Source organism: Strix aluco, chromosome 1, assembly GCF_031877795.1.
Source record: "Strix aluco isolate bStrAlu1 chromosome 1, bStrAlu1.hap1, whole genome shotgun sequence".
Lineage (NCBI taxonomy): Eukaryota > Metazoa > Chordata > Aves > Strigiformes > Strigidae > Strix > Strix aluco.
The window spans coordinates 155,816,066-155,839,948 of NC_133931.1; the positions used below are offsets into that span (position 1 = coordinate 155,816,066).

The 23,883-nt window shown below is 38.6% G+C and overlaps 1 protein-coding gene across 2 annotated transcripts in view; it reads right to left on the reverse strand.

Annotated features, from left to right (window-relative positions):
- ELMO1 (engulfment and cell motility 1) overlaps nucleotides 1-23,883 on the reverse strand; it is a 308,650-nt gene that overhangs the window by 149,845 nt on the left and 134,922 nt on the right. For both annotated transcript variants that reach the window (XM_074841559.1, XM_074841549.1), the window contains exons 15-16: nucleotides 16,711-16,815; nucleotides 2,486-2,594 (exon numbers count right to left, since the gene is read on the reverse strand). In XM_074841559.1, the coding sequence (XP_074697660.1) occupies nucleotides 2,486-2,594; nucleotides 16,711-16,815 (214 nt within the window). The remainder of the gene's footprint in view (nucleotides 1-2,485; nucleotides 2,595-16,710; nucleotides 16,816-23,883) is intronic.

Sequence of the window (23,883 nt, forward strand, 5' to 3'; positions counted from 1 at the left end):
AGTTCTAGTTTGCACTTCTCAATAAAATATACTGCTGATCACAGGTCATTTAAGGTGCGCATCTGCAACAGCCATTTTCAAGAAATGTGTTTTCTGTACAGTATTTTAAAGGTGTATTTTATTACAGCCCTTTTAAATGACAATTAGAGTTCCACATAAACAAAACCATTAAGGAAACATACTGGTGAACAGGTGAATTGTCAAGATGAGTTAGAGGTAACCTTAGCTCTGTCCCCTGTGAATATAAGGCTATGACGCAATCTTATTGCTGCGTCCAGAGACAGATGCTCCGTGGGTGTAGATTAGCGTGACTTTACAGAAGTCAGTAGTGCTACATCTGGCTTCTATCAACAGAAGCACCAGTGCACTTCTCAGCATCAAATCTTCTCCGTACGTCACATACCTATGAAAGAACACCACGGGAGCCTGCCGCAAACAGGCGTACCTCTCATGCCACAGACTTGCAGCTCAATAACGCCAAAGCAAATGGCTTCAGAACATTAACAGGTAATGTCCCTTAGCCACAGCTGCTCTTGGGGAATTTTTCAGTTTTCTTTCTAACCCCCACACTCCCAAACCATAGAGCTACTCTAACCAAAAAAAAAAAAAACAACCCAAACAGCAAATAAAATATGACAATTCATTTTCTTTCTAAAACTAAGATAGCAAAATAGCTTTCATTTCATATTTTCTTCATATAGGAACTGAGCCCTCACCTCAAATCCTCTTACTTTATTCACAGTCCCCACTTTAAAGACCAGGTAATGGAAAAGTTAAAACATGAAAAGAGCTATCTGCAGAATTTAGAAGCAATTGGAACAAACAGTACTATACATGGCAAATCATCTACATACTAATAGCACCCTGCATGTGGACAACAAACATATCTGTGGCAAAAAAGAGGTTTATTTATTGAATGACTTCTTATGACACAGCAAGGAATAAGTCTGAGACACCTGGCTAACCTCTAGATCAATCATCTTTCTTAGCAGCAAAATGCAGTGCAAGTCCCATGGAGTGATGGGACATACACAAAAACATCATGCACAAAGCTGTACTTTGGATTTCAGATATTTTTCTGTGCATTTGTAAAAATAAAATTGATCTTTAGCACTTAAGTCAAATAGGCTTACAGCTTTGTTGAGATGATATGTCCCTCCTACGTTTACTGGCAGGAAAATTCAGACAGACCTATCATGCATGATTTGGCATTAGTACACCTCAGCTGCAGCAGTAAGGTTATTTTAAGGGAGACATGCCTGCTACAGTCTGAACCTTACACAACACATTACCATTGCCATACATCTAAAATAGTTGCTAAACTGCTTATTTATAGACACAGCGAATGCGCTCCTTAACTCTGCTTTACTTAGGATGGTATGCGAAAGTAAACATCATATTGTTTATCTGGGTCTGTCAAATACAGACTGTCAATTTGGAAGCTGCAAGCAATGCACAGGTTTTAGCCTGTGCACCCATTGCACAGAGACAGGTTTTTCCTTTGGTCAATAAATTCTCTCAAGACACTGCATTTAAAAGCTTCAGACATATTAACAACCAAATCATACTTTTAAAACAGAGCTTTTGATGTCTGTTGCAGAGCTAGTAGGAACAAGAATCAATGATTCCTATAGGCTTTCTTGATGCCTTTTGCATTGCTCTTATCTCATTATATTTCATGGACTTGGGTATAAAGGTAAAAGAAAAATCCTTATTATGGAAAAAATTCAAAAGGGAAAAAATGTCTCTGAAGTAAACAAAGCATCTGAGTTGTGCAACAAGAAAAGGAAGCTCCTGGTAGTGCTTGCCAAAACAAGACTGCAGCTGGATCCAAAACATTATTGATGGGTAACTGAAGTTTATATATATCGATGGAGTTAAACATCAACACTCTAGGCTAATGAAGATACAGACATGCTCTTCTGTTTGATAGTATCTAACAATTTGTCAAGGGACTGCAATCGAAGCCAAAGACAGCTTGTTTACTCTGTATTAAAATACAATATTTCATATCACACTGTTAAAGTAAATGATACATATATCATCTGGTATTTAGATAGAGCTTTAGATATCTAAGAGAAAATGGGATGTGTCAGTTCAGACGAGCAATCCCACAAAGAACGATTATGATACTCATGTAAAACCAACCTATGGGCAAGCCTGTGGAAAGGTAAGACCATGAAGTCTCCTACACCAAATCACCTGACAGGAAATGAACTGACCCCTCTAGAAATGATGCAGCTGCCCTGCTTCATATAGAAGAGATTCAAAGACCGGGTACCCACTTCCCCTACTCCACCCTCATCCCTGGTAAGCACCACAAACTAGTAAGAAAAATAGACATTGTCATTTTGAGTGCCAGTGTTCAACGTGTAACCATACTAAGAAACGATTCTTGGAAGAAAATTCTTGCATTGAAATAAACTTTAGGTATCACTAAACTCACTCCATCGTTCTTAGAGGTCAAACAAACAGGTCAACTTACGTAGCTCTCCTACTTTCAGTATTTCGCACAGCATCTTTGTCAGCTCAATGCTACTTCGGCCAAATGGGCACTCATGCTTGTCTTCTCGACTGCTGTTCTCCAGGACAATCTGAAGGAGGAATGGAAATGGAAAATCATCAGTTTGAAGAACCCATCAGCTGAAGTACTCTTCTCCATATCCAACGCTTACAAGATAAACCAGGCTGAATTTAGGAAACTGTCCATGGAGGCTGTATTCATAAAGCTTAGCCCGTCCCCCAGCTAAATGACCGATGTCTGAAGCAGTCAGCAACACAGAAGCAGTGCTGCTCCAGGACCAGCTGGGAAGCTTTGCCATTCCTATGCAGTGTTGCTGTTCTGCACCACCCCTGGCTTGGAGAAATTGCAGTAGAAGCCAAAGAGAAAGAAATAGTTTCATTTCAAATTTGCCAGATAAAGGAAATTAGATATAATGATTTATAGACACGAACATACCTAGAAGGAATTATTAAAAAAAAGTGGGACAGAAACTGCATAGCTGGATTCAGGCTCCAAAAAATGTCCAAGGGTCAAAAATCAAACTGAGGTCCTCAAAGGAAGAAAATTTGCACATTGTCTCTGTTATGGAAGAAACTTGTGCTTGTGTGCAAAACATTTCAGGGAACTATCACTCTTTGCATCAAACCTGTAAATGCTGCAGAAATGACTCAGGAGAGCCTTTATATTATCTGTTGAGTGAAAATCCAAAATAAATGGGAGAAAATAATTCCTTGCACATTTTTATACCCATTAAGTTCTGCCATATGAGATACAGTTGGGATAAAGTTTTCCCCAGCACTGCAACTAAACAAGAGATTTCACTGTAGATGAAAAAATGAGTTAGAAAAATACTATAGATTTCATTGAAGCTGTGAGCCTGAAAAGAGAGCAAAATAGGGACTGGGAAAAAAAGTGGTCAAACCTGATTCACAGTAAGAATTGTCTTTGCAGTAACAAACTTTGACACTTTAAAAAAAGAAACAAAACACATCCTGAACAGCTGCTGCACAGCCTGGGGATGAGGGACACAGGAAGAAAATGAATTTCAAAGTTAAGAGATTTTGCCAAGCACCAGAAAACCTCAGAGGCTCTCTAAATTTTCTTCAAAAACAGGTGTTTAGACATTGCTCTCTGCTTTGCATTCCTCCTGTCTCCTTAGCTCCCATCTTCATCATGCTTTTTGTTTGTTTGGCTTTTTTCTTGGTTGTGGTTTTGGTTTGGGGTTTGTTTGTTTGTTTTAAATCTTTCAATTTTGGCAGTAAAGAAAGGTTTGCAAAAGGCTCCAAGGCTGGAACTTCACCCAAAACCAGGAGGAGAGGTGGAGGAGAGCACCGATGCAACACTGCATGCCAGCAAAACCTTTCCCTCCCTCCCCAGATTTTAGCTGTGATTGTTTCATGCTCTCCTATGTGCAGAAGAAGCCTTCTCTGTGAAGCAGTTAAAAGATAAAAGTGGAAAAAGAGTGAAAACCCAAAAGCAAGTAGGAAAGTTAGGTGCTTCACATAGCATGCCAAAGCCTCTTCACTGAGTAGGTGTCTATTTTAGTCCTACTGTACAAAGGGCAGCTTCTAGCTGATACTCTGCTCCCAAACCATCACCCAGGGATGTCAAAGGATGGTTGTTCTCTGTGTTATGAGAGTGGATGATCACTTTATTTTGTTTTCCAGTGGTGTTTTTTTAAAATCACCTAGTCTTCCCACAGAAGCTTAGAAAGTCATTAGGGATGTGATAAATATTTGACCCCTACAAATTTTTATTGTGTCAGAATCATGTTCACCAGTCTGCCAAGAAAAGTTACCTTTCCTTCTAAAAGTTTTGGTTTAAATTACATCTAATTGTTCCATGTCATCTCTGGATAAAAGCTGTACCAAATCAAAGAAACACCCCTGCAATTTTTGTTTTACGTTGCTGCAGCCACTGTTCAAGGAACATGCGAATATGACTTTGCATTCTGGATGAGTCATCCTGCTTCAGTCTCTTTCATGGAGGAAAGTGCTACATTTCCATATCCACATGCAGGAGCGATGATAGAGTAGCACAAGTGCAATGTAAAGCTGTGTCTCAACACCTCCCTGAGATCACTTCTCTTGTTTTATTATTACTGTGTTTTATCTCTCACATAATAAAACATAAAATCTGCATACTGGAGCAGGGGGCTGCTTTGACACAGATTTAGATACAGCAGAGAAACACTGGTAATAAAATCAATGAAGAGGCAAAATGAAAGGGTAAGGGGGAGGGGAAGGGAAGCACTCGGATCAGCATTCCTGCTCGCTTCTGGCAAATGCGTTTTGTTGAATTTCACATTAACCCAACATATTAACATTTCATGAGCACATAAATATTTAATGGTGACACCGTATATGCATATAATGTAAGGCAGAATTACAGCAATCAATAAGAATTCCAGAGAAATAGTTAAGGCACTGTGTATTGCTATACAGCAAATTAAATGGCAATTTGAGTAATCAATATGTAAAGCAGCCTTGAAATGATCCTCAGACACACGCTCTGCAAGCATCATCTTTTAGGATTTGCTGTGCAAAATAAGGCAGAGCTGACACGTTACATTTGTGTAAGAAAGGAAGATGGAAGGCACTTTACTATATCTAAGTATCTGTAGGCAAATTTGACAGATATGTATCTTCTGTAAAAAACAGCAATGGTAAAAAAAGAGGTTATTACAAATACCCAAAGAGGAATCATTCTTAGTGTGGGCAACAGATTTACAACATTCATTATTATATTTGTAATACTCTTTTCACGACTCCGCGACTCATATCCTGTTCCAAAGTAAAATGCTATAAATACAGCTGATAAGGGCATGATTCTAATGTTATTTCTTTTATCACTCTGGTTATGGAGGAGAAATAAGCAGGGAATGGACATGTTTACTTCATAAACTAGTGAAAACAATAGCAGGGAAAAGAAACATAACATAGCTCTAGACTGAAAATACTTTTATATGTCTACATAGCGCACTGCTGGCTTGATTCACGTTTCTGTCACAACAGTTATTTTACCAAGGAAAGGAAAGTAGTGAGGAAGTCACGAAGCCCACACAACCTTCATTCAAATGGAGGTCTATCATTAATGCTCATGAAGTGGTTGCACCCTATTATCTTCCTTCTCCTCCCCCTCACATATCCACAGTGAACTGCAGATCCACCAGACATTTCATAATTGGCAGGTACAGTGGTTAAATTTTGCTTAAGGGAAACAAATCTTTAAAGGCAGAAATGATGGACACTGCAGGAGAACTCTTGGCACCATGTAATCATAGAATCATTTAGGTTGGAAAAGGCCTTTAAGTCCAACCGTAAACCTCACACTGCCAAGTCTACCACTAAACCCTATCCCTAAGTGCTGCATCTGCATGTCTTTTAAATATGTCTGGGGATGGCGACTCAACCACTTCCCTGGGCAGCCTGTCCAGGGCTTGACAACCCTTTCAAGCAACAAAATTTTTCCTAATAGCCAATCTAAACCTCCCCCGGCACAATTTAAGGCCATTTCCTATTGTCTTATCACCTGTTACTTAGGAAAAGAGACCGACACCCACCTCACTACAACCTCCTTTCAGGTAGTTGTAGAGGATGATAAGGTCTCCCCTTAGACTACTTTTCCCCAGGCTAAACAATCCCAGTTCCTTCATCTGCTCCCCATAGGAGTTGTTCGCTAGTCTCTTCACCAGCTTTGTTGTCCTTCTCTGGACAGGATCCAGCACCTCCATGTCTTTCTTGTAAGTGAGGGGCCCAAAACTGAACACAGTATTTGAGGTGCAGCCTCACCAGTGCTGAGTAGAGGGATGATCACTTCCCTAGTCCTGCTGACCACGCTATTTCTGATACAAGCCAAGTTGCTATTGGCCTTCTTGGCCACCTAGACACACTGCCGGCTCATATTCCATCTTCCTTCAGTCCTACTTAGACTCCGATTTGCTTGGCTGCCCTTTACTTTGACATTAGGAATCTATTTCTGCCAGTTTTTCATTTCTTTAGTCCTTGCAAAGCTACAGATTGGGAAGGTCCAACATGGAAATGTAGCTTCTAATATGCTAGATGTTCTACAGAGAAAAACCAAAACCAGCTCACAGTACAGGAGTACTAAATGCTGCAGATCCTCTTCTCTTCCTCTGTTCCTTTAATCAATACTGCCCATTACCATGAGGCAAAGCAGAAAACCACCATGATACATAACATTCAAAGTATTTTTTTTTCTTTTGGGAAAAACAAAAAAATCCAAACAAAAATCTCAAGAAAAAGAAAACAAAAGGGAAAGAAAATTACCAAGAGAGGGCAGCCATGAAAAGTTTGAGTGATGAAAAGACATTAACAACCAAGACAGGAGAGAAAGTTGATTTTAAGAAGTAGATTGTTCTTTAAACAAAACAACAACAAAAAACCCAACAGAAACAACTGCAGCTCAGATAAAGGGAGGGAAAAAGAGCAAGTGAGTGAGAGAAGCATAGAATAAGAACAAAATGATATCACAAGAACAATGAGATGAATTGGCTATCAGAAGAGGAGAAAGGAAGAGGTTTAAAAATGTTTTTAAAAATGCAAGGAGGTGAAATTTTTAGGAAACCAGTGCTATCCATTTTCTTGACATTTCTACAGATGAAACTCTGTAGGCTATTAAGGCATGGGAATTTGACGGTATTTGTAGCAGAACACAGATCTGTACAGCTTTTCCTATTTTTAAGTTACCTACTACATATATTTCTCCTCTCCTATTTACAAATTCCTGCTGTAAATGGAAGAGAAACATTTCCCAATTACCAAACAAAACCAGAGAGTGATCAGAAAGAGAAATGAAGGACTGACAGCGTTTCCCAAGGTAGATGTTTCAGGTAGTGTTGGTCAGCAACTGGTGAGAGCTGAGTTTCTTCTGGGATTTAGCCATATGAATTGCCTGAAGTACCCCGTTTCCTCTGAAGCTAAAAGTCTTTTCAAAAAGTGGAAGGCAGCCCTCCAACATCCAACTGTCCAACAAAGCATTTAGAGAGATAAAGGAAAGAATATTCCTCCTTAGAGAATATGTTTGGTTGCTGTTTCTAACTGCAAGATCTTTTGTACTTCCCCTTCTGTTACAATCAGTGGTGCTCAGCATCACCCAAAGAAGGCTCACCTGCCTTTACAAGGTATCTACCAATGGCATGGATGATAACATAAAATAAATTCAAGTATCATGCCAAGATCACAGAAGAATAATGCAAAATCTCTAGTAGCAAAAAAACGGGGAAAAAAAATCAAAAGATTTTCTAACTTTATGATCTTCCATTGAATTATTCATCAAGTCTATCACTACCTCATGAGCACAAAACAGACCCTCAGGGAGGCAGTGGACTAAATGAAAAATTTTCCACATTTGACTACCATGGGCTTAAAATTCTGCATCAGCTTCAGTAATGAAGCTTATACCTGCAACTAAGAGTTAATGACTGACAAAAGGCAAAGTTTTGAACACAGGTCTAGTCAAAAGCTTCCTCACTAAAATCCAGGAGGATGAAAACACCAGACAGAAATACTCCTTCTTCACTGGGAAGGAATATTGATTTAGTCAATCCCTTAATCCCTCACACTGAAGATGAAATTGGCTCAAAGTATACTGCCCACAGCAACTACAGATGTAATTCTGAGATTCCTGAAACAACCTCTGAGCTTGGCAATGGAATAGAGATTCATTATGATTAGGAAGTAAATAAGAAGTGAAAGGCAAGACCCACCACAGCTGCATCAATACTTATAATAAATCCCACAGCAGACACTTCAACAAGCATTGCTGCACTATTAAAAAGGAGCATTCCCCCTGACTTACTTTGTAGTACTATCTAAAAATGATCCTATGTTAATAGAGACCAAGTTTTCTAGCAGTCTGCTGTAGGTTAATATCAAGAGGTTCAGAGAGCTAGTTAGTAAAGATGGTAAAAACCTCCTTAGACCCCAAAATGAAAAGTCAAGCAGCATCTTAATATCCAAAACCTGCACGGATGCTCTTCCTTTGCTTGACACTGCTTTTCTTTTTCCTAAGCTTCCTTATCACATACAGTAGGCTTCACCATTTCCTCTTCATTTAGATGTTTTAAGTAACTCTAGGAAGCAAGTCCTAAGGATATGCTTCCTGAGAAGGATAAGAGACTACTGCAGACAGACTCAGTTTCCATTCACCCTCTTCACCAATTCTGCTTGCTTCTGAATGCACCTTGACACTTGCCTCAACTTCAGCATCAGCGTGCTTCTGAGATCCTTCACTCAGCACTGTACTCTCTAACCTGTCTTTTTACCTTCATTATTTTATTTTCAGTTTCCCATGCTTCCTCTCTCCCTTATCTCAGCCTTCCTGAGGCATTACAAAAATTCCTCATGGCAGAACTAAAATAAAGCAAGTTATGTCTGCCTTCCTCAGGAGGGCACTCGAATTGCAATTTAAACCAAGATTTGAGAGAAGAGCTGAGACCTACTACAGACACAAAAAAAGCAGAAAGGAGCCACTGACACAAGAAACACAAACTCAAAGCTGTGCGTTATTTGAGGGACATCTAGTTACAGGACTGTGTTAAGGATCAGACACTGAGAGTCTGATATGTGCTTTGTCATGAACAACTATGAATAAGCACCTGGGGGGTAACCAGTGCATCTCCTAAGTGCACTGTAACCCAGCTCCCAGGGAGAACTGCGAACAGCAGGCATGGAGCCCACTATGGTAAAGCAGCCAGGAGACAGTGACAGAGTCAGACAGGGCAGGAAGGAAAAGGAAAGCATCAGATTATGTCATTATATAACAACATGTAGGTAAGAGAGTGAATTCCAACCGTCGTGGCAATATTACAGCCAGTTTGACTGTGGCCATAAAACACTTCTAACAAAGATGGCTTAAAATTTCCAATAGTTGGTTTTCTTCTGGAAAATTATGGTGTGTTTTTTCCCTCCCTCTTTTATAACAAACCTAGTGCCAAACTATCACAAGCTAAAGTTGGATGATTCTGCAGTTGCTTACCTAGGAATAAATTTTGTTTCTCACACAAACACCTTATCATGAAGCATAATTGTATTGTTTTTATTTTCCACCAAAAGTTAAATACACAGTGGTTTGTCTTGAAATATTATGTATCCTCCTCCTTTCTTTTGCCACTCCATGCAGAATCAACCAAGTCACTGCAAAGCATTGTGGTAAGACCTAAGATGAGAAGGCCCTGCTGCCATGTCATCTTCAGAAGCAGCACCAGGATGTGCTCTTCACTTCCCACAGGCACAGGCAAGGAGTGATTTGATGTTGACCTGGTCCAGTTTGAAAATTACCAGCCAGGTATTCCTTCTCCTTCCATGTCCCACAGAAATGTAAGAAGGTAATGCTTTCCCTGCAATCCTCTCCTTGCTCACCCGTGGCAGAGGTGGAGGGAAGGAAACTGCAGTACTTGTAGAATATAGCAAGTTTTTGAATTTTCTTTTCTTTCATAATGTGAAAGAGGCCCTACTAGTGCCCTAACATTATTGTGGAATGGATATATTAGAAAAGCATCGACCTTTATTGCATATCAATGAGACTGGCAACTAAAGTAGCATCACAAAAGGTCCTGGCACAGAGTAAATGGGAAAAGCTGTGAGACTCCATAGCTAGTTGCCTTCTCTCCCCACGTATACACATCTCAGCTTTGCAGGTGGAGGTATCATGGCTCCAACAAAAACCAGCTAAATCTTTCTGTGCTACTGCTGCAACTCGTGGTATGATTCAAAACCTTCTGAAGACCATAGCTAGACTTGCAACAACTTCTGGGACCTTTGGATCAAGACCTCGTTTAGCCAACAGCTTCCACACACATGGGAAAGTTGAGGTGTGCTAGAACCGGTGAGAAATAATCTGAACATATGCAGGACTGTAACATTGTCATACATAACCCATAGTGCATACCACAGGGGGCTGTGCAAAGGATGCCATGGCTCCCTTACAATTCTCTTCCTCCCTCAGTACTAACTTAACTCTGTGTTTACCCTGCAACCAGCCACTCCAGGCTTTTGCCTCTTTACCGTAGAGGACCCACCTCAATTCTGCCATCAGTGATGAAGGCCCTTGGAGCAAAACCATCCCAACTTCCTGGTGTGTTGTTATGGAAAGCAGAGACATTGAGTAATGTTTGGGAGAAAAAAAAAAAACAACAAAGGCAGGCAGAAAACCAGTTAGATATCTGAGTGGAAGGTAAGAACAGAGAATGGAAAGACTGGCAGAGAAAAGAGGAGACAAGAACACATTAATAGGCTGGGAACCACTGGGCTTAGGCAATTAGGTCTCATGAAAAACCGTATTCCTTCACAAGACACGTCAGGAAGACTCACTTAACAAAGCTCATTTTTCTCTCTACCTTTAGCAGAACAGAAATAAATTACATCCCTTTTCCTGTCATTTCTGGTGAAAAAAATGGCATGGCAGAAATCAAGCTCAGTTTTATCTCAGAAAATGCTGAAATTATATGTTGGACTACTCATATCTGATCAGGCTAGAATGAGTAGGCATGAGGAGACTTTGTGAATTGGCGGAAGGATGTGTAGGCAGCCTCCTATACAACAACTGCATGGGTTAGAAAGTATTCGGCAGACAGTCTGACTGTGACTCAACCCATTAAAGTTCTGAAAGGTCTCTGCAGGATGCCAGCAATCTTCCTGCCTGCATCACCGGCACTCACAAACAGCACCTGCTCCTCCACTGTGACTTCTGAAAGCTTCAAAAGGAAAAGAAGTGCCTCCTCAACCTCCCCAAAAGCAGCAACTCAAGTGGCTGCTGTGGAAGAAGTGTCTCTGCATCACAGCTGTGTGAATAACCGATTTTCCAGCTCAGCAGATTCAGGGGAAAGGGGAATTTCTACTACTGACCCTAAACCAGCTCAATTTTTAATATTCAGGAAATCAAAATAACTCTTGGTGCAACCAAAGTCCAAACACTGTTTTGATTTGGAACATTTTAATACCTTTTAAAAATTGTTTTAAATACAAGAACAGAAATTATTATACCACTATATATCTTACACATCATTCGCAAAAATGTAGTAGCAGTGGATCCAGTATAAAACATACCAAGGGATTAATAAACTCAACTTTTCACCATGGATTTCAACACTGGTTTCCCACCCTGGTGACAACACTTTATACTGAAAATTTTACATTCAATAATTAACAAATATTCACATGAAATAGATAAAATCAGTGGCAAAAGGGAGAAACCTCTTCTACAGATGAGTGACTTCAATTTCAGGCTACAGTAAAACGATCTCTTTCCAAGGAACACATTTTTCCCTACACATATGAAGAACCTACTAATCTAAAAAGTAGCAAAGAATTGGGCATAAACTTGGGTAGCCAGCTTGGCAGAATCCAAATAAGGGGATAGCCAATGCTCAGACCCGGAGCTGCTAAGCTTATTTGCAGTTTCTACCTGAAGCGCCAATCTCCTGTGATTAAACAAAGCAAGGAGACACAGTATGTGTCTTTTCAAGGCAGAATCTCACCCCAAAGAAGCAGTGAGACCTGTTAGAATATGGCTGGTCATAAGGGCAGAAGAAAAATATAGACAAGTCACCAACTTGTCAGTCATCAAAAGCAAATTCATTACAATGCAAAATGTGGACCACACCAGAGACAATTTTGTATAGGACTTCTTAATGACTCAGCTGACTTGCTGTGAAATACAACAATGTTTAAGTAAAATCCTACGCTCCCTCCCAGATGAAGGTTATCACCATAGTTAGATGCCTATGAGGAAAATGTAAAAAAAAAAAAAAAAAAAAGAGGTGCATCAATGGTGGTGCATTAGAAGCTAAGGTGTAGTTGCTGTAAATTCAGTTTACCCAATGGCATCTGCTCTTTCTGCCTGGAAACACTGTTAAATTAGCCAAGATCCAAGATGAAAGGTGGTCCACTCACAACTGGAGCAGTAGCTTTGATTTTGCTGCCTGAACATGTAGGGGTCAACTTATCAAAACTGCAAAGCTAGTGTTTCTATAGAAGCATCCCAGGCACAAACATGGTACACTTAAACACAGGACGACTATCAAATTTCTCCTTCTGGGTTACAAATAAAAGGAGTGCTCCATTTCGGTTCCTTTACCTTGCACTTTACATCAAATTAAGTAAATATCATTATTTTACATCAATATTAGCAATCACTGAAGTGCATGCGTACAAAAAACAAAATCAGGCAAATTAATACATGCCTACAAACATATGAATACAAAAGATTTCAGTTTCATAGATTTACACCTCTCTCCTCATTGTATCTTGAAAACAAAATGGATCTGAATAGTCTTGCACCACAAATTCTCAAACAAATCAATGACAAAGCACCAATAAATGGAGATACTAATAGCAATGGTGGCAAAATAGTATTTCCATGGAAAGGTTTTTCCTCAGACCGTTATTACACTAGGAAAGTTTCAAAGGCACACTACTACAAGTTAACAGTAAGAAAAATCTCAAGATGTCTGCACTGAATAAAGTCTGTTTTAAATGGTAACTTATAATTTTATTTTTAAAATTAGTAGAATGTGAAGCTGAAGTAGTTTTGGAAAGGAGCAAATTGGAACCAGGGGGGGACTTGTCTGCTCCAAAAGAACAAAAAAAATATTATCTGTCACAAAGCTTTATTCCAATCATTTTCTTCACTGTTAACTTTAATTATACACTCTGACTGTCCTATAATTATGTAGCTTGGGAAGCTGCCAATTATTTCCTGTGGAAAATTTTAAAATTTCTTGTAGAGATTCAACATTACTTCCATCAATGCATTCCATGTACCATGTCACCACCTTTTATAAAAGCAGAGCCTCTGACGGTAGCGATTGATTATTTAAGTGGAACATGAAAAAAATGCAGGGCATATCAGTCACCGATAGCACCAGACAATTAATAAAAAAAAGAAAAGCTAACTCAACAGGAAAATAATTTAATAAGAAACTTTTTAAAAATCCAAACGATAGCTAAGGATATCACCCAATCAAAGAAAACACTTTTTTTTTTTCCCCTCCACTAAACAGCCTTTCTTTTGGAGGCTCAGTCATATTGTACAGCAAATAAAAAATAGATTCAAAAATAATTAACTCAAAGTCTAAATAAAGAAAAACAACACCGTGTTTATCTGAAGGAAAACAACAAGTAAAGAAAACGTTACTGTAATTTCAGGAATAAGTATCCAACAGGAAGAAGGTGAATGAGAGAAATAGATTGTGGGGAAGTAGGTAAGAAAGAATCAAACAGGAAAAAACAGTTTGGTTATTTCTGTTTCCTACTTCACCCATGTGAAGGCAAATGCCTTCTGCTTTCAAGACACAGAGTTACCCATCTCCTCCACTGCCTTTATACCCATCTTCTTCAACACATTGAAACTGTATTTACTCATAGTTCCTATGAGTACTTTTGTTTGCTACTGGTCTCTGAAGCCCCACTGCCACCCCTCCACAGGGCACTTCAGTTTCAGACATCCTTCCCACCTAACTAATCTATTTATTATGCAAATAAGCAGAATCACTTAGGAGAGGCAGAACAAGGAATGAAAAGAGAAGAGATTACATACTGCTTGTCTTCCCTTCTAACTTCTCCTTATCCATTTTTTTCAGTAATACAAGAAGATACCTTACTAAGGGCCATGCAGCTGGGGCATCCTAAGAAAGTGGCAGGTCAGACTGCAGTGATTTGTGCAGCACTGCCAATAGACTCAGTGAAACCATCATGACCTTCCTGTCTTTGCTTAATACACCACATTCTGTCAGAAGAAACTTCATATTTTCCAACTTTGTTTCAGACTAACTCTGGTTTCCAGTCTCAATTTTTAATTACTGCACAGCAGTATTATCTCATTTGGGGGCTTAGGAATTAACCCACGCTACAGCAATCAACTGTATTGCAAAGGGCCAAGTTGAAAATAATCTCTCCTCCGAGGAACCAAAATATTTCCTAGTATCAACAATGAAAAAAGAGAAGATCTGCTGTCAAACAAGTTGTTCAGTATGCAAGCATTATTTGTAAAACTAACAATTTCTTCTGGAAACTTAACCTTGACCACAGAGAATTTTTATTAAGGAAACAGGAGTAGAAATATATCTGAAAAAATAAGTAAGTTCAAGAAGCTGTACAAGTAGGCTAAACTGGTGTTATGGGAGCTTTGGGAGACAAAGGCCATGAAGAAAAGGTAATGTTAGATGTGAAATAAGGAACTCAAAATGAGAAGGAAATAGGCATGCCAGGACCCACAGGAAACTACTGTATACCAGCTAGTAAGTGGAAGAGATTAAAAGATAGGAAGTAGGTGTCTTTTGTGATCAAAGACTAGTAATGCTGTAGGAGCTGCACAACACTGTTCATGTCAGAGGTGTTCAGCATGCTGTCAGCATGACAAGGTGGACCACCGCAGATGGGTGAGCTACCATGACAGCGATGCTAGTATAAGCACTAAATAGAACTACACAGGAAAGATACTCCCAAGGTGTGTTAACAGTTCCCAAAGCAGCTTTGGGCAAGTAATTTAATCTGAGCATGCCTCAGTATGGCACTTCTCATGTACGTGTATTCTTTCTCAGGCAGGAAATACATGAGGCACCCAGACACTCTCCCAACAATAACCATACAAGAATAAAAACAGGCATCTCAAAATAACAGCAAAAATTCTCAGTAATGTAACAGCAAAAATACTGCGTTATAGAAACAAAGCTGAGCCAGCAACAAAGTCCTTTCTAAAGAGTGGCTAATTACATGCTACACTGAACCCAATTATTCTGACAACATTTGCAACATGAAAATGAAACATAAGAAAAAAAAAAGAGAGATGTCAATGCAAGCTCTTTGTCCTCTTTAAATTCTTTCAGACTTCTTTAAAACATGACTGTCTCATTTGGGATCACTGGCTACCCCTACTAAGTATATTGTCTAAACTTAGAATTTTCAAAAGAAGCCTACGAAGTAGCACAGTGCAGATCTTACCAAATTTTAATGAGAAACAGTAATCAATGCTCTTTTAATAAACAAAACCACAATTCCACATAGTTTATCCAGAAAACACACTCATTGCCCAGTATGTGAAATAGCCCTTAATTTCAGGGGTTTATAGGGGTTGATAAACATTGCTGTATTGCATGCTACCCCAGTTTCTTTTTATAGTTATTGCTAGATTCAGACTGAGGAGAAAGATATATTTAAAAGAGCAGATCTTACAATCTTGTGGTCTCCTATTATGTCCATGCATCATCCTGGCCTGCACATCAGCAGGCCCTTTACAAACCAATTAGAGCTTTCACACTGATCTTCTTTGAGTAAAAACTAGATGATAATGCATATTAAAAGTTCACTATTCACTTTTTAGTAGAAATGATTGGTGCATCTACTGTCTCCTTGCTATACACAACCTTCTTTAAGCAGGTCTGTATGTGCGCTTTTTCTTGAGGAGTTAAACCATCCCTACTATTGCAATACACTGACTTTCTAGACTATGCTCTACTCCCATCTGTGCTCACTAGGTTTACACTTGGCTAATATTTGATTTCAATGAAGGTCAGGAAAAGTTCTATTCAGAGGCAGGTATTATTCAGCTGTATGCCTCTTCTTGTAAGGATGCAACACATAACTTGCTTTAACTACCCTTGAAATAACAAATGTAGGAAGTGGAGTGGGCAGGGGGCAGGATCAGGTTGTGCAAGTGAATCATGATGCTTTTTACCTATTTTTCTCCAAGCATTACCTCAACTACAGCAGTAGTTTTAGTGGGAACATTTTAACTCTCAGGACACTGCCAACTCAGTCACTTATCAAGGCATTTGCTCATCAAAGCTTCCTTTCCACAGAAAACCCTGTCAGTTTTTGGTAGAAATAGAGCAGGGGAGAGAATTCTGCACAATTACTCATTCCTGAGCTCATGGACATCCATCATGCATCTGAAAAAGGCACAAACTCATCTCCCTTCTCTTTGCAGGCCTAAGCAAAAAGTAGTATTTGCAAAAAGTAATATCTATAATGTTTAACTCAGCAATGACAGGCTAGACAGCTGTACAGCTTTCTCCCAAAGCTTTTACAGACTTATGTCATGTTTCAGTGTTACATGGCTTGCCTTCCTAGAGTTTGTTGTTAATGATATCAGGATTCTGAAGCTTCTCTTCAAAGTCAACTGTAAACAGGACATAACCACTGTGAACAGACAACTGCACAGATCTCAAAGACAAGAATAAGCCTTACCCGTATATAAGCATCCTGGTGATGTTTAGCAAAGTACAGCATGTTGTCAAGGGCTAGCATTCCTGGAGGGGTCTGTGTAAAATCCATTGCTGGGTTTACATGATTCTGTGAAAAGATAACAAGATCACTCAATTAGCATCTTTACAAGAGCTATCAGCTCCCCAGCGATGCGCACCAACAAAAACCTCCAGCAAGAGAGCTCTTTTTGCTGAGCAGAAAACTCTTAACAAGGAGACGGTCCATGCATCAAAGAACTTTAAAGCCAAATGCAAACACTACTAGGGTGGCATGTCAGTCATTCACTTCTGTAGCTATGGAATGGAGTTTTCCAAAGGTTGAGTGCTTTAGAAGCTCAGATCTTCAAGTCTTTCATGGCAGATAGACTTGGTGGTACTACAGACTAAAAATACTATTTAGGTGAAAATGAAGATATATATGCAAACAGCCATCAAAACACCTATTTATACAAATGCTATAGAACCATTTCAAATAAACCATGAAAAGGAGAAAAAACTATTAGATTCAAAAGCTATGCTAAGTCTACTGTATACTGTGAACTCCTGAACACAAAGGGCTTCAGACAAAAGTGTATAAAATTAAATAGATTTGCCTTGTGGAATGCAGGTAAATTTTTTGTTACGTTCTGAATTTCAGCTATGGAATTAATGAATGAACATACCATATATAACCAAAACTAGTTGGCTTTCACATGCACCTACAAATTTCAAATGTTCAGTTTCACACACTACATGAAAAACTACATTTGCTCAAAATATTCATTAACCCAATCCATCTTTTGAATGGATGGGATTAAATGTACATTTGAGTAAGTTTCATGTAGTTCGTGGTTTAGATATGAACATTTGCCTGGCTACAGACAGGCTCAAAAACCACAGAAGCTGCTCAGAAAAAGACACCCAAGAGTATGTCTCCATCAAAAAATGCCTTTTGTCTGCTATGCTCTTTTATCAGTATCACCTTTGCAATATCTTCAGCTCCACTCATCATTCCGACACAAAAAGATTTCCCCAGTCGCTTTGCGATCGCATTTCTATTCTGCAAGACCCAGCTGACAGAGACTTTAACAGTGCATTTACTAGCAGAAAACTGACGAGCAAAGATCAGCACAGATTTCTTCTTCCACCAGTCTGTTTCTGCTGTATGCTCAGGGTTTGATCCACCCACCTCACTGACAAAAGCATGGGTTTTACTACTTTACCTCCTGTTGAGTCTGTCAAGCCATAAACTTGTAGAAATGTTTCGACTCTCTTGCCCATTCTACCTAGGTTGCTTTTGGTTAGACAATAATTCATAGTCACATGAAAGATTAGAAATATTAGAAAGCGAAAATTATACATTAAGATGGCTGCTGCAACTTTAAAAGTAGACAAAGATTTGGGGCTGAAGATGGCATGTACAACCTGTTGATTTTACATCTCTGGCTTAGGAGAACTGGTGTACAAGCAAAACAATCATAGGTTCATGATTTTGCAATAGGGAATCAAGAGGATGTCTGGCATCCTATTTTTTATACGGCAATATCTATGCAGTTGACATTTCAGAAGAGTAGTAGTCTAGGGGTGGGAAAACAAAAGCTTGCCGAGTCGTATTTTCCAAAAACTCATCTTTTTTTAAACCTTTTTTTTCTTTTAAACTTTCATCTGCTCATCTGAATGATGAACAAAAGCCCTTCATGGTTATTTCCCCAACTCAGCCTTCAATCTTCCACATGTGATACATTTATCAGTCAGAACATTTAAAATCAGTACAAGACAACTTCACACACATCACAAGCCCAATAGACTTCAGCTTCTGGTAGGAGAAAATTTCCCTTCCTACAATTTTCAAGCATTCCAGAAAGCACATTTAAGAGAGGCTGAGTCTGGCAGACACAGAAATGCCTCCCCCCACCACCCCAAACCCAACATGAATATCTTAGCAGGACCTTCTATGCATTTGAAACCACCTCTATTTTGGGTGTAAAGTACAAGTCTGGGGGAACACCACTTGATACTTGGCCTTGCCATGAGGTACATTTCCTTCGGGAAGCTGTTGGGAAGCTGTCAACAAGGACCCATACATACAGCACCAGTTTTACACCACCTTTTGCAAGTAGAACTTCAGCACAGGGCTGCACATACTCTCCATCTCCATACTATAACACAGGCAGAGTATACTTGGGTGAACACCTGCCAAGCAGAGAAAGTATCAAGACCCATCTACCCTTCTCCAGCTATTAAAATACCAGCACTCATTTCACTAGTATTTACAAACAATGTTAAAATAAAAGCAGGATACTGAAATAAAAAAGCTGACCTCCCGTTGCTGGAACAGTTCTTTCCTTCATCCCATTCTACATCTCAAATTATATAGGAACATCAACAAAAAACAGTGAGGGCATGAGAAATCTCTCCACGTTTAGTAAGGATGACTCGTTTTGTCTCTTAGCATCATTACTAGCTCTATGTTTAATCAGAAAAGCCACCTCCCCATTACTTACTACTTTTTCTCCAAGTCAAGCCTATAAACCTAGCTATTTTCAGTCATTTGTTTCAAAAGTTTCTGTTACTTTGGATCCCAGGATAACTAGGGCTTGCTCTTCAGCTCTGTTAAGTCAAATAACTGGAGATATGCCAGCTGATAATAACTGAGGATCCATAAGACAGTTCTGGCATGTGTGAGACAATACATTATCTTCAATTATTGTTCAAATTCAAAACAAATGCCAGTTGCTTTGTTCTCTTTCTTCTTCCTCCCTCCCCCTAAAATCATCCTTTTCTTAACATGTTGAATGTTTGTGGTTGAAACATTAACTTATTGAGAGTGGGTTTAAAAATTAGGTACAAAGCTAAAATATCTAAAATACCATAGTGAATAATTCAGAAGTATGCAAACACCCCCACCTACAACATAATTTATTAAATATATGGAATACAATGCTTCAGGCATATTAGTCGCATCTGTTTAGTATAAAGTCTATTGCATTTTTCTCTTTATAAAAACCCAAGAGTAAGAAATACAAATGCATCAGATTTGCTACCCCCAATTTTTCAGATAATTTTTGATTTTTTCCACTAGACTGAGTAATATCTATGCATCTTTCAGCTTCAGCATCTGAGCGGTATTTAACAGCTTATGCTCTTACACCATACATGTTAACATACCAAAAACATCAAGAATTTGTTAGTCAGCTTAGTAGGGTACTGTGGAAATGAAAATTCATTCTTTTGGATAAGATGTAAACCCAAAATCATGTCTTCTTATGGCATTAAAGAAAAATAAAAATCACATTGCATATTTCAAGATTACAGCTATTATAGATAAATTCCAGTGCAGTAATTATATTCAGGCAACCCAGCATTCTCATGCAGTCCTTGCTGTGTATAGCTTTCTTCTGTGTCCTGAATAGCTCCACTGTCTTACTTTTGGCTTCCAAGGCAATCTCTGAGAGATGTATAGATGTCAGTCATAAGAATGTGTCCTCGCACTCCGATGCCTAACTGCAGTAATAGTGTACTGTCTGTAGAAAGCTGCTAATGGAAGAAGCACCTCTCACTCCTTATATTATTCCTAAACAACAGTATCTTCCACGTCAACATGCTGAAGCACAGGAACTGTTTGTGTCCGTGCATTCCTAGACTATTAAAGGTACAAACTTTTTATTTCTGTCTTGACAGATATTGACAGCTTATCACAGATCGTGCATCAGTGCTATGTGCAGCTATGTAAATCAGGTGCCAAGTCACGCTAGTTTTTCCTGAAAGCTGCTTGCAGTAGGTGCTAGACCCAGTAATAGCTGTTCTACACAGAAGACCAAACTTCTGTTTTCCCAACCCCAAAGCAGCTCTGGTGAAATGTTATTCAGTATGTCTCACTTCTGTAGGTTTGTATGACAGAAAAACTACAGAAGTTCCCAGGGAGGAATTAGGACTAAAAGAACTGATGATAAAAGAACTTCAGAACATCTGAAAAGAAAGAGTCCAATTTAAATGGTGTCGATCTAAAACAAACCCTCTCAAAACTGGTCATATTTTTTCCTACAGAAAAAGGAACAATCTGGCTACAAAGATAGTGGTCAAGGGCAGTAATCACCTTCTCCCATCCTCAATTACTTGCATTTATTAATTTTCTTCTTTCTTTTAAATCTTCTGGTTCTGTGGACTAGGAAGGAAAGCAATCACCTGGTTTGACAGCACCTACGTGAAAACCTTCCCTTGATCAAATTAGGAGATCACAGTAGTACATACATGGATGTTTGTTCATAAGAACTCAGAACCAGGAGGGTGGGAACTTTTTAAGTGATATTCACAGTGAATTATGAATTAATAAACTTATGTTGGAAGTATTAACGAGCACACAACCTCACCACTTACCCCTTCCCTAAATAATCCTGAAGTTTTACATGCAAAATGTTCCCATCTGTTCATTTACACAAGAATTACAAATATAAAAAAATGCTACATTAAAAAAACCCCACATTTATGAAGAGGTAGTCAGCTAAAATTCTTAATGAGGAAGTAATTTTGTCTTTTTATTTAACAGCACTATATTCAAAGAGATGATGATGCACACAACTTCCACCATCCAATTTAATGAGATATAACAGTGACTTGAGAATTTTCAACCTCTATGTATTCAATGAAAGCAAGAACTAACAAACAGATTTGTTTTTCTCTTGATAACTCTTTAAATATGCAAACGTGAATTTTTTTTCTTCCAAAGCGTTTTGTTTTTTTTTTTTTAATTTTCCCACAGACCTCTATGATAGAATGAAAATGTATCTGGAGGATCCCTGAATATAAAAAATGAAAAAAAAAAAAAAATAAAAACACTGTCTACCTCAAGTCAGAAGTATCCAAAGCTCAGCAACTGCTGTATCTTGGAAAGAATACGCAGAAAATTTTTTTAAGATACTTTCAGTGTAAGTCATTTAAATTACATCCCCACTACCCCACCACATATAAAGAACTCCAGTACATTTCTACTAGATATAGTTTTCATAAAGACTTAGAAATTATGTTTGCATACAACGATGATAGTTCTTCCTTAAACTAACATATTTCTGGCTTTGCGTTTTAGCAAATATTTGGTCATTTCTACCTGCTTAACAACTATTTTTTTTGATGACAGCTTTGCAATACATATTAGTAGACTGCAAATGTTATCCTCCAATAATAAAACTCATTCCAATCTACATAACATGTTAAGCAACAGCCTTCCTGGATCAAGTTTGACCTCAAGAATATAAAACTGACCTTCTCAATAGCAAAGAAATCAAACACAATCTGCATATAATTTGCCCTATAAAAGATAAAAACATCATAATTTGACTACCATATGCCCTTAATTCACTGAGCTACTATGTAATCTGATGTAAAGCACCACAGAGCTCTACATAAGTCACCACCAGAAATCTGTCCCAATCATGAATGGATGCTGTAGTGGTCAGAATTGCAAAAATCTGAATGTTACGGTGTCATAACTAAATCAGCGAAAATCATCAGATAAAACATAACAGGGCATGTCAAAAGACAAGCACTGCATATTTTCAGCAATGAATAAATTACATGTTGTAAAGCAAGACAAAAAGTTCTTGCACAATTCTTTGTATTTTATACATACCTATATTACAGCTTTACAGTTACATGGATCTATTGCTTCGGATTCCAAGTTCTTAAGCCCTATAGACTGCCAATAGTTTGAAAGCCTAAAAGAATCTAAAATGAGTACTATAACTTAAGAGTAATCACATCGTGTCCAATGCACACCAACTATGAACCACCTTTCAGATTTTATTTTAGTTAACAACTTTCAAGTTGGATGCATGCACGGATTGTTGACTTCTTACTACTGAAGCAATGTTTTCTGGGCAAATGAAGTTAGCAAGCAGTAATAGCAGTAACAGATCATGTACTCTCTTCAGGGATATTTAAAATGAATCAATGGGACATGGTCATTTCAGTTACATTTTTTCAGCATGTGAAATTACTACCAGATATCTCCCAGTATCCACCAAGTTTACAGAATAACTGAATAAGCAGTCAAGCATCCACTCGCAGATCTAGCTAGACTGGATCGAGAAACTAAAAGCCATACTAGTTTACTACTACTCCACACTTGAGATTACCAGTTCATTTAACAGCCACATGTGCGGACCCTGCCAGATTTCCTGTCTCATGCTTTTGGGCAAAGTCAGCACGCTTTAGATGAAACTGTTGCTGGACAAGGCGTGAGCTCATCCAGATGGCTCTCCCTGCAGGGAACTAGTTCCCATGAGACTTTCTAGAGGCTCAACTGGAAGGGTGTGAGGCAGGTATCCCTCCAGCCAGGGCAGCTGGAGAGCAAACAAGGGCTAACAGTTTTTCAGATAGCTCCAGCTCTTCCAAAATCATGATGGAAGCATATTACCCATGTCCCAGCCAGCAAGCAATTTTTGTGTTGTTTGAACTATAACAGTCAAGAAGTATACCAGGATAGACTGGCATGGAGTATCCCCAACCTAAAAAGAAATAGTGTCATAAATATAGGCCTTTTTATGACCTTGGAGCGTGTCAGGAGATTGACTGGTTTAATTTTACCAGTGTCATTAAAGCAGTTTGCCTTTTCTACATAGATAGGATCTAAGGCATGAATTCTCATCCTTCCCAGCAGGATAATTATCAAGCTAGCAAGAAGACAGTCATGTGAGAAAACAGTGTGAACAGTGCTAGCAGGAACAGCAAGCCAAAAAATTAATCCATCTAAACTTGAATATTGTAAATAAACACAGATTAAATGTTTGCAACTAGATGAAAGTCAGACATGGCAGAATCAAAATCTACCTGAATAATTTTATCTCTGTCAATCCTATCAGGTCTGCAAATTAGTTAGACAGTGTCCCTAAGGCCAATTTTGGCATGAAAAGCCTTTTTTGAGTTCAGGTACGGTTAATGTCTGTTGAGTAAGGTGACTTCCACTCATTATTTAAGCATAACAACTGGCACTGTTGGTATACTGGTGTACAAGCATTAATGGTCCTGACTGATGGTTCAAAGACTACTTATTAAGGAGAAATTCAGAGCTTTTCAACACACATTTTGTGTAAAAGTTAAGAAAATTATACAAAATAGTTAATGAGTGTACATAAATATATATTTTAGTGTATGGCCAAAACACACAAGTTACATAGCTTAT